Below are 12,711 nucleotides of genomic sequence, written 5' to 3' on the forward strand. Positions count from 1 at the left end.
TTTTTTTTGCCTGAATTGATCAAAATCAAAATGAATAATCATTCTACATTGCGTATCGTTTCAATCAGTAATTTGATTAATCATATAGAACATTATATATTGCTATTTAGAAAGAAATATTTTGACTTAAAAAGCTGCGTTTCTCAACTCATCAATCAATTTTCCGTACAATCGTCAACCAAGCTGCCGTACAATCAACATCCAAGCCCCCGTACACTTGATTTTTAACAACAAGCAAGCCTCCGTACACAACGTGATTTTCACTTTTTTATTTCGTAATCTTCATGACCTCAAATTTGTCATCGGGGCGTGAGATGCTTTCATATGACGTGAATTAGCCATAGAAAATGAATTCCGTTATCAGGAAAGCATTAAATATCTATATCAGTGATTTATTTTAAACCATCTTTTTCACTGCGGTACCCCCTACATGTGACCCTGGATTCCTGTCTATTCCTCAATAAATATATGACGCTGGGGGTTGACAGATCGTATACGGACGCGATACGTAATAAGCTTGAACTGGACAATAGTTACAGATACATTAATTACATTAGAATTGTGCAAATATTGTAAAACTTATCCTTGTTGCGACAGGCCTCGCCTCGTCGGTACCAATATCCGGTGTACGGATACCCACAGTGAACATGTGTATACATACATTACTATGTTATTTTGCACGTGAATCTGTGTCGTTCACGTGCATGCTAAGAAAAATTTACAGGTTGTTTACACTTGTATTGTAACCGAGAGCCGATGGTAAGTACACATTTTACATACTAAATACTAGCTGCAATATTGTAGCTCAAAAAACCTTTAGACAGAAAATGGTGTCTTCTTTCATTGGTGCCTATTACTGCTAATGGAGCAAAGTAATGTTTGTACAAACGACTATAAAACGTTTTTTTGCATTTTATCGTACTTTTTTTATATCGCTTACCTACTAGGGAATAAAACTGAACTATATAAAATATCAATTTCTCATCGATCATTATTTTTTTAAATGCCCACTACCTTTCCGAAACGGCTTTTAATTTTTAAAATAGGAATGTAAAACGAGATCAATAATTTTGTAAAGTTGCAGAGGTTATTAACTATACGTTTACTAGCACACTTATCATCACCTTCAGAACGGTTTCATTAGAATAAATAAAATGTTAATTTTCATAACGCGGGTCGTTTTATGTTTCCCGCCGTCGTCCTAAATGGCGCGCGGTAGTTGACTATCACTGCGCGATACGGCAAAACTAGCGAAATAATCTCCACTGTTATACATTATCTTGAAGGTCTTTTTCTGAAGGGAATTTATACGGCAAGTCCACAAGTTGTGAATTGACGTCTTGTGAGCGGTACGATTATATATTTAGCACAGGGACTTGTAACGTAGGTTGTGAGAAAGTCTGTTGTGTATACATGTGTACTAGGCCTATATACTATATAAAAGGACAAGGGAACCAACGGCTCGCTTGGAAGAGGTACACCTGCCTCTACAAAAGTCGCCGGTATTCTATCAATACTTATATATTCTTAAATAAATTTTCGATACGGAAAACATCAATTTCAGACACGAAATAATATATTAACATACCTTTATTTCATTATGAACGTGGAAAATGCAGTCAGATATCCTCACTGTCGTTATGCCTGTCCAGTGAAATCTAGGTCAAAGGCACTCATATTCCCTTGTAACAAATTTTATATGCATTCATTTCACTTTCTGGTGATATTTTCCCATTGCAAATACAAATAGGCTATCTCCGATAACGCTTTCATTAATCGAATCCAACAACTAAGCGAGGAATCACACTTTTTTATCCAGCACTCGACTCTTGTTCGTATAATCCGCCATATTGTAATTGATGATGGGTACCTTTTTAGTGTACTCGCCCTTACCCGATACTGCACTGAAATTCTGTACCCAGACTCTGTATAAATTAAGTTTCATGGTTAAGGTTCTTAGAAGTACCTTTATTTTAAATACACGTATCATTAATTGAAAAATCTAACTTAAGTCGAGACTCTAATGTTTTACTTTACCGTTACCACCATTAATATTGTAGCTTTTAGTGTATAGGCACTATATAGAGAATACACGGTTAGTATCTTACAATACAAGGTTTATTTTGGTGCGCGACTTAGGAAAGCCCACTACCTTTCCGAGTCACGGCTTTTTTCGAGCACCAAAAAAAGGAATGTAAAACCGAGATGGCATTCAAAACGAAAGTAAATTGCAGAGGTCCTTAACTTACGTTTACTCGAAGCACATTCTTTGATGCGGAGGTAATCATCACCTTCAGAATGGTTTCATTTGAATAAATAAAAATGTTATATTTTCTAACGCGGGTCGTTTTATGTTCCCGCCGTCGTCTAAATGGCGCGCGGGTAGTTGACTATCACTGCGCGTTATACGGCAATACAGCGAAATGATATCTCCACTGTTATCGATACATTAGACAGGAAAATCTTGCATATGTTTGGTGTTGTAACCTCATCTTAAGCCATCGATTATATATTTTCTTTTGTTATTAATGTTTTTAAGAAAACTTTTAAATTTTGCTCCGGAAAGGTAGTGGGCCTTTAATCAAACATATGAAAGGTCTTTCTGATGGGAAAATTATACGGCAAGTCCACAAGTTGTGAAGTTGACGTCTTTGTGAGCGGTTACGAATTATATTTAGCACAGGGACTTGGTAACGTAGGTTGTGAGAAAGTCTGTTGTGTATACATGTGTACTAGGCCTATATACTATATAAAAGGACAAGGGAACCAACGGCTCGCTTGGAAGAGGTACACCTGCCTCTACAAAAGTCGCCGGTATTCCGTCAAACATGGATAGATATGTAACAATGTTATATATTAAATACTTATATATTCTTAAATAAATTTTCGATACGGAAAACACAACTTCAGACACGAAATAATATATTAACATACCTTTATTTCATCATAAGTCCCTGTGATAATTAGAAAGGTAGTTATGTTTGTTTTAGACAAAAATAATATGTATATGCATGTATACGCTTAAAATAATTGGAAACCTACAACAAAGTATAGAAAACTGTGCCCGAGTGATTTTCGGAGGCAGTGCTCCACTACATGTACGACACATAGGGACCAATTCGTACCCGGCCGAAAGGTATAGTTAAAAGGCCGGGTACGTATATTCGTTCTAACTAAATACGTATAGTGCTGGAAGGCCTCAGGAAATAGAAATATGTAAATGCGATATTTTTAAATATATGTGCAATAATTTAAACAGGTTGGGCACAACCCTGCGTATGGGTAATAGTTACCCATTTGAGTAAATATAAGTTACCCAAATGTCGTACAGTAAGGCATTCTAAAAATTATGATGCCCTTTTTTGATGATAATTTTTTAAAACAACATTATGAGGTTTTTTTCACAGAATTCCTCATTTGGGTAAATACTTTTTGATTACTACAAACAGGTAACTGTTACTCAAATGGGTAACTGTTACCAATATGCAGGGTTGTGCCCATCCTGTTAAAAATATAAATATGATAAAATGGATATACATGTTCAATAAATGTGGTTAAAATGTACACATTCGATAATTGCATACTGTATATTAATGTGCTACAAGTATATTAGCTTCCCAAAAAGCTATATAAGGCTATCATGATTACAGTAATATTTATCGGTAAATTTATAGTTCTTCTACGGAAGCCTGTTAGGGTCACATTGAAAAAAATATTATGTCGTTATAACGACTTAGAATCTCGTTAAAACGACTTAGTATCTCGTAATAACGACTTACCTATGTCGTAATAACGATTTACCTATGTCGTTTTATAACGTTGTTTTCTACCCGCCGTGTCATCTCGTAATAACGACTTACCTATACTGTCGTAAAAAACGACTTAGTTATGTCGTAATAACCACATGGTATCTCATAATGACGACTTAGTATCTCGTAATAACGACTTGGTATCTCGTAATAACGACTTTGTTATGTCGTAATAACGACTTTGTTATCTCGTAATAACGACTTACCTACAAATGTATGTCGTAATAACGACTTAGTTATGTCATAATAACGACTTACCTATGTCGTAATAATAATAACGACTTGGTATCTCGTAATAACGACTTAGTATCTCGTAATAACGACTAGGTCTCGTAATAACGACTGTATCTCGTAATAACAATAAGTATCTCGTAATAATGATTTACCTATGTCGTAATAACGACTTAGTTATGTCGTAATAACGACTTAGTTATGTCGTAATAACGACTTAGTATGTCGTACTAACGACTTAGTTATGCCGTTATATTGACTTAGGTAAGTCGTTATTACAAGATACTAAGTCGTTATTACGACATAGGTAAGTCTTTATTATGACATACTAAGTCGCTATTATGACATACTAAGTCGTTTTTACGACATAGCTAAGTCGTTATTTTGTATACAAATTGAGTTGTCACACTAGCATACAGACGCACGTGATGAGGTCATGAGACAGCGATAACGCTTTATCAATAGTAGTATGTCAATATATACCACGAAAGACTTTGTGCATAAACATAGAAGAGCTCAAATACTTTGGTTGAATTTGGATACATCGACCATTCTAATGTTATCTTTCTTGTGTGCATCACTTTACGACACGGAACTAGTATATACTAAGTAAAGAGAGATTGTAAGAGAGAGTTCCGCTGTATATGACAAAATTTAGGAACACCTGAAAGTAACAGATATTTTGTAAGTAAATTTTTTCTTATAATGAAGTAATTTTATTGAAGTACATGAGAGTAAAATGATAGCATTGCAAGTTTGTATAATTCTTTTTCTTCTGTTAAATTTAGAAAAAAAAATACTTTTGGTGGGTTACAGGTTAAAGATGGCATCAAAATCCCTGAGTAAAAGTTACATGCTGGTGGACAAAACGGAGGATTTAGCAGGTGCCCTTTGGGAAGTAGGCAGTGACCCTTTGATTGCAGTGGATTGTAAAGGACTCCGAATGGGGACCGGAAGGTCTGGGGAATTAACGGCAATCAATGTTGCTACAGCAAACAAAGTGTTCATATTTGATGTGCTGGAATTGGGAAAGAGTGTTTTTGACGACGGACTTCGGAAAATCCTTGAGGATAAATCAAAGGAGAAGTTGATGTTTGATTGCCGGCGTAATGCAGATAACCTATTCCATCAGCAAAAAGTCAAGATTGCAGGAATTCTAGATCTTCAACTCCTGGAAGTGATGTATAGGCAATCTGGAAGAGCCTTGAAGACTGAGGCGGCGTCAAGGCGATCTACAAAGACTCAGGAAGTACAACATTTAAAAGGCTTTCTTCGTTGTACACAAGAGTACGTGAAAGACAAAGCTATGATTGAGAGTTTGTTGGGATCAAAGAAGCAAGTGGTGGATGACAATGATTCCTGGAAAAGAAGGCCATTGTCTAAGAATATGAAGAACTGCTGTTATTTAGACACGATGACATTGTTCGCATTGTATACCAAGCTAAATGGAGGTGGGAGAAATCACTCTCGCCTGCTCGTCGCCTCAGAACGCTATGCTAACACCTTCCGCTGTTTGTCTGAAAGAACTTATGGGGACTTTGAGGCTCATTCATTGCTACCCCTGGACATAATACCAGAGCCCGGAGATTCGTTTGAATTTTCGACAGGGTCGACGAAGTGTGCTCGGTGTCGTCGTCGTTTCTCTGATGAAGAGTTCCCAGAGACACAACTTTCTAATGAACAGCAATACTGCAGCGTGTGCACAGTAGCAGATCAAAGTTTCATGTTTGTTAACAACACAACGAAATGCGAACGTGCACTCAGCAAATTAAGACGACATAAGTTATTGGCTGTGGACTGTAAAGGGTTCAAGTTGTGGCATGGAAGATCTGGGGACCTAACTATAATCACTATTGCTACACCTAAAAAAGTGTACATTTTCGACGTTCAACAATTGGGTCAGCGTGTTTTTGACAGCGGTCTTCGGGATATCCTTGAGGACAAAACGAAAGAGAAACTGATGTTTGATTGTCGACGTGACGCAGATAACCTTCTCCATCAGCAAAAAGTCCAACTGGCAGGCATCCTGGATCTTCAACTTCTGGACGTCATGAATAGGAACAGTAGAGCTTCAGAAAGTGATGAAGAAGAAGAGTCGAGACGATCTGCAAGGGTTGATGATGTACAACTGTTGAATGGTATCCTTCGCTGCATTGAAGTGTATGTCAAAGACGAAGCTATGATCGAGAGCAAGAAAAGATGCCAAATCCAAATCATAGGCGATAGTCATGCTTGGAAAACAAGACCACTCTCTGAGAATCTGAAAAAATACTGTTGTGTTGATACGGCTGCTTTGTTTATACTGTATAAGAAGTTGAAAAGCAGCGAGGAGAACCACTCTCGTCTGCTTGTTGCCTCGGAGCGCTACGCAGACACCTTCCGCTGTTGGCCCGAAAAAGCATACGGTGTCTTTCAGGCCCATCCGTATCTACCGCTGGATGTAATACCAGGGACAAGTGATTCGTTTGAATTTCCATTTGCTTCAACAAAGTGTCAAGGCTGCCTTCGTCTTTTTCCAGCTGAAGAGTTCCCCAAGTCACAACTTCGTCATAAACACAGATACTGTAGAGTGTGCACGAAAGCGAAAGACTACCAGTCACCAAAGAAACAGTCCAAGTAAGTAGGAACCATCCTCGATACTCCAGGGGTTACTATATAAGTCACAGGTGGACATCCTCGATACTCCAGGAGTTACTATATAAGTCACAGGTGGACATCCTCGATACTCCAGGGGTTACTACTATATAAGTCACAGGTGGAAGGCGAGAGTCTGTGATCCAGAAATAAAGATTTGAAAGTTCGGCCAATCCAAATCCAGTAAAACATATCCTTATCATTAACGACATGTGTATTGGTCAAACTTTCAAATCTTTATTTCTGAGACACAGGGACTTGCCTACCACCATTCTCGATACTCCAGGGGTTCCGATCACTTACGATCTCTACTCCCCTGGACTATTTCATTAAAATTGGAGGCAACAGAACATGTAATTTAGTCGTTTAATTTACATCAAAAGAGTCGTTTAACAATACAATGTGGTTGGCGGTGAGCTTTGATGTTGGGCGTCGCTCTGTAAGTCTTCAAAGGAAATATATGCAGGCCTGTGATTGGTTCAGATGTTTCCGCTGAGCTGCCTCCAGCTTTACCATGAGATAGTCCAGGGGTGTAAAGACCGTAAGTGATCGGAACCCCTTGAGTATCGAGGATGGCCTACCACCAGTCCTATAAGTGTCGTTATATCAACCTCTGGAATATATCGTAGTAAAACTGAACTTCAGTGAAGGCAGTGCAGGAGAAAATAACAGTACACTGTAGTTGATTGAGTTGCTTTGAAGTTGCACTTTCCCTATAATCTTTAATGTAGTCCGATTATTGGTCAGGGTTTTTTTCTCCTGAACTGCCTGAAGTTTTACTATGACGTCACATATTCCAGAAGTGTATATATAACGAGTAATAGTAACCATGCATAGAAAAACACAATGTGAAAAAGCAATTGGGATGAACTACTATACATCATTGTCAAGATATTCTGACAAGTAATATAATCCTGAGAAACTGTTTCATAGTTTTGAAAGCGAGATAGGTAAATGGTACGAAAAGTGACATTGAAAAGTGACATTGATAAAAACCAAAGTACCTAACCGTATGTCCCAGGACCTTGTGTATTCCATGTACCCGTCTGAACAGCTTACTACAAAGACGAGGTTTTGCTACATACAATTGTATATGTACAGTATTTCTATGTATTATGTAATGTTTATTAATTGGTGGGGTTAATCACAAAGTGGTCTTTCTTACCGATCCATCCAGCAATGAATGTTAAAGTGCATTTCGATACTCCAGGGGTTACTATCACTGATATCATATCCAACCCTGGTCAATATAATAGTAAAACTTGAGGCAGTTCAGTAGAGAAAAAACTGACCTATCAAAGGCTAGCAGAGACGTCCTCTGAAGACTACAGACAGAGTGATGTCCAGCATAAAAGCAACACAGCCAATCATAGTGTACCTAAACAATTCCTTTAATGTACCTAAACAATTCCTTTGATGTACATCAAAGGATCAAATTACCCATGTCTTCTGTTGCCTCCAGTTGACTGAGATAGCTGGAGGATATAATGTCAGTGATAGTAACCCCTGAAATGTTGAGGATGGAATATTCCAAGCTACGTCCATCCATCCATCCATCGCCTCTTTCAGAAAGCATTTAAGCATTGATGTTACTATTTTTAATTGCATCGCAGTATGAAAGAAATTTTCATTTTCATTTTTCAATATTTATGAGAATCCGCTACATGGATTCACGCTGTTTGCAAACAAAATTTATTTCATAACCTGATGACGCTAAAAAATAGTTACATCAATGCTTATATTTAATTTACCAGACTATTTGATAAAATCAAATACATCTACACATACGATTCCATTGATTTTCCAAGGGACGATTTTTCCGAATCAGTACCAAACGTCAATGTTTCTATTGTGACATCGCGATAATGGCAGGTTTTCGCACCATTCTCGGATTATTTTTTTTATAGTGTTATGAAAAAAATAATCAGCCAATCAGAAAGCTAGATTTATTTAGTATGAAAACAAAGAAAAAATATGTATTGGATTGCATATATTACATTTCGTAGTTGTAATGGAATCAGTACTAATTATTACTGCATAGTCGGTTATTTTCGCAGGGATATTTTCGTGATTTTGCGGGCAATTTGCATCTATGTAAGCGGTAAATTATATAATTTATTATACAACTCAAGGCAAATTGCGGGATTATGATTCCCTAAAATTTAGGTTTTAACTTTTAGATCAAAATAACCTGCAAAAATTTTGGCCCACAAAAATAACTAACTATACAGTATTTTATACCGTGTAAATTTACTTAAGATGCTCCACCACTGATAAACGGTATTTTGTCACTATCAAAAACAGTATCAGATGATTGAGTAATTTTCTTCAGTTACAAAAGTTACTTACAATACACCATTATTACCACCATTGAAAATTTTGATCTTCTAATTTTACTTCAAGTTAAAAATATAAAAAAAATAAATAATTGCATTGTGAAAAAATTCTGTGTCACTATATGCTATATATTGAATGAAATACTGATTGTGCAAGCACCAAAGGCAAAATAGATTATTTTTTCATTATTTTTTTGTGTTAAATACACATATATACACGATTTAACACCAATTATTTTTCAATTGATGATTATCATTTATGTTTTGTCTGTGGTTGAGCATCTTTAATCAGAATTTATGCAGCATTATAATGTTATCATTTCAACAATGTCATTGAAAATATTACAATTTTTTTTTGTAACACTATGGTACCAGGTGATTTGTTAACAATCAAAATTAGTTAATTACTTGGTACAAGTTTCACTTGCAGATTACTGTACGTAATCATTTTGACAGTACAAGTTTCACATGCATATTACTATACAAAATAATTTTGAACAGATATAACTATATTTATATTATGTATCCTTTTTATGATGCTGTTAATATCTTTGATAATCATTTCAGATGCTTAAAAATTGGAAAGTTATTTTTTTGCGTGTTAATAAAAATTTCAATGATTTTGTATTAGTTGTCATGATTAAGTAAGTATAACTACCCTTCACCAGAGTCTGTCGTTCCTTCATTGGGCTATTGTTTATTCGTACTAATTGATGATACTTCGTGCAAGACCTCAATAATCCAAATTTTGTTAACCGGAGTACACCAATGAACTTAGTTTTTAGCTCGCCTATTCGAAGAATAGGGGGAGCTAATGTTGTCACCCCGGCGTCGGCGTCGGCGTTGACGTCCCATTTCACGTTAAAGTTTTTGAGCAAGTTTCTATTTTGTCAATTGTTTAAGCATAAGTCATCATAAATGTTTATGATTTTATTTTCCTAATGTGTACGGATGCTGAACGTGATAATACAACCAATTTGGGGCCCTTTAGGGGGTTTTTGAGTCTGTTAATTTGTCATATTTCCATGTTTAAATAGTAAATACTTGAACATCAACTTCTTCTGAATAGGCAAGCTTTGCTGTTCTCCAACAGCTCTTGTTATGTTAAGATAAGATTTTCACTGCTGGAAACACATACATCTTTTCCATTCAGCTTCAGTTTGAAACTTAAATAAAATTGTTTCAAACCAAGGATTACTGACGCGAAACCTCAATTTTAACCAATCCTATGTGAAAAATTACTGGGGGCCGCGGTGGCCGAGTGGTTAAGATGTCCCGACATATTACCACAAGCCCTCCACCTCTGGGAAGCGGGTTCAAATCCCATGTGGGGCAGTTGCTAGGTACTGACCGTTGGCCGGTGGTTTTTCTCCGGGTACTCCGGCTTTCCTCCACCAACAAACCTGGCACGTCCTTACATGACCCTGGCTGTTAATAGGACGTAAAAATAAACAAACCAAACCAAAAGTGAAAAATTACAACAAAAAACAAGAACAAAATTGTTTATATAAAGATTTTATTTACATATATATTCATTCACAATAAAATCTGTGGTATAAACATTCAGATTCCTCTACCTTTCAATAAAAAGCACACACACCTCAAGTAATCTGCATAGATGGAGCTGTTTCCATGGAAACAATATTATGACCAATCAACTTCCATCTCTTCATTTACTCCATGTTAATCAGTATTTCATTTCCATGACAATGCTATCTTTAAAATTTTCAAAAGAAAAAATTATGATATCACAGCATTGTTTATGATTTCAATAGGGAAATAAAAAAAAATCCTTGGTTTGTATTATGTTCTTATCTGCTTGTAACTTATAATCTTCTATATCTCCTGTGATCCGCCTGGCGACCCAGAAGAAAATAAAAAATAAATAAAATGAATTGCATCCTAGGACTGGTAGAAGACAAATTGCTAGTAGTTTTTATTAGATATTTGATCCAATTACACTTTAGATAACTACAATGGTCAATCTCCTGCCTTCTGACAATGCTTCTTCTTGACATAATCTGTCTATGTATGTTACAGAGTAATCTCCCCTTGCGGGGTAGGTATTGATCATGACGTCATGTGCTTGCGCGCATAACGCCTTACTTCTCGGAGAAAATGGTGTGAGCTTCATGTAGTGAATGATAACGTCATAAGGTATACCAACATGTCATACGTTTCAGATAAAATAACGTGAACTTCGTGCCAAAAATAATGATGTAATAATGTATACCTACCCGCAAGAGAGGTATCTTTGTAAAATGAAAATACAAAATGTCTAATCTTATATCAAATTTCTTTATGTATCTGTAAATGTTTTCATATCTTACGGTCTTGTATTAGATCTTTGATTGACATGTAACAAGCACACACACAATTTACTTGGAAATATAAATCACACACATCCAGCTTCAAACATTCATAACTCTTAATATCATTAAACACTTCATTTTTGCCTGATCATGAGTTATCTGCCCTTGTAGATAAACATTAATGGGACTAATTCACCTACCATGTGAAGCCTCATAGCGTTTATGTGGGGCTATTGTTTCTATTGGAAATAGAATTATATCAAAAGAGGATATCCTGCACTAACCTCATTACAGCCAAAATATTACAAAGAGTTACATTTCTTCACAACTGGAGATACTAGTCAAGCACAAACGTAATCTGGTATGTAAATTAGTCCCATTGTCATGTCACTATTTTGTAAGCAAAACTTAAGTTGTTTTCTATGAAAATATATCACCCTTACAAGCACACACATTACAATAAATACCGACATACAAGGGAAGATAACTCTGTATATGCAATCATAGAATAGTTTACAATTTTACAGTCTGTTTTAAGAAATCATACATGACTGAACTATAACCTTCAAAGAAACAGACAGAAGCCCAAATTGTCAGGTGTGTGAAAGTTATGCTCTATGAAACCACAGATTTTTTAACAAATTCTGACTTTCTGCAAAAAAACAGAAATCTTTTGCTTGACTTAAATTTCTTATTTGGGGAACAGGATTTGGCACAAGAGGCTACAGTATATGATGTCATTTAAATTATTAAAATGACAGATGACTAGTTTTTGAAAGTCAAATGTTTGTTCATCGTGGGAGACTCGCGGTTGATTGCAAAACACTTGCTACACTTATGAGTGTAGTGAAGTGTTGCAAATCCAATCAACTGTGGGTCTCCAGGGATAATGTTTGTTTAATAAAATAGAAATTCTAAAATAAAGGATTTTTAAGGAATATCCTGATCACTGATTTTCAAATACTAAGACATAGCAGGTAAAACCGCTAAAAAGCATGAGTCCAGGTTCTGATTTTTTCGAAACAAAAGTGCACACCTAAGTCAAAACTCAAGTTTTTCTCATTCTTTATCTTATATGAAAAATTATGACTTAAATCAGTTTTTGACTTAAGTTTGCTTCGAGAAATCTTAACTACTATCCAAGACCTCCATACAACTGTGATGTGTGAAAGAATCTGCAAAATTTGTTTACACCATTTAAAAACATCATGATTGTTGTTTGAGATCAACATATAGATCATCAATTTTTACATGAGAAATGAAAATAAATTCAGCTTTATAGCTGTGTATTTCATTACACTAATTTCTTAAGAATATGAAATAAATTCTTTTCATCTTATATGCATCTTACAAGTAAATAAGCACAAAATAGCCTAACCTAAAAATTTC

General features: G+C 35.7%; 1 protein-coding gene across 1 annotated transcript; it reads left to right on the forward strand.

The window, feature by feature from the left end:
• The first annotated feature begins 626 nt into the window (after nt 1–626).
• LOC138308165 (uncharacterized) lies at nt 627–10,901 on the forward strand. The gene is made up of 3 exons (XM_069249109.1): nt 627–759; nt 4,857–6,706; nt 6,796–10,901. Exon 2 carries the CDS (start codon nt 4,864–4,866, stop codon nt 6,658–6,660), a length of 1,797 nt encoding a protein of 598 aa, XP_069105210.1. The 5' UTR covers nt 627–759; nt 4,857–4,863; the 3' UTR covers nt 6,661–6,706; nt 6,796–10,901.
• The last annotated feature ends 1,810 nt before the right edge of the window (nt 10,902–12,711 follow it).

This window comes from Argopecten irradians, chromosome 14 (assembly GCF_041381155.1).
Source record: "Argopecten irradians isolate NY chromosome 14, Ai_NY, whole genome shotgun sequence".
NCBI lineage: Eukaryota > Metazoa > Mollusca > Bivalvia > Pectinida > Pectinidae > Argopecten > Argopecten irradians.

What these genes read in the sequence shown, in the direction of transcription:
- LOC138308165 (XM_069249109.1), top strand. Translation starts at nt 4,864, where the DNA reads ATGGCATCAAAATCCCTGAGTAAAAGTTACATGCTGGTGGACAAAACG.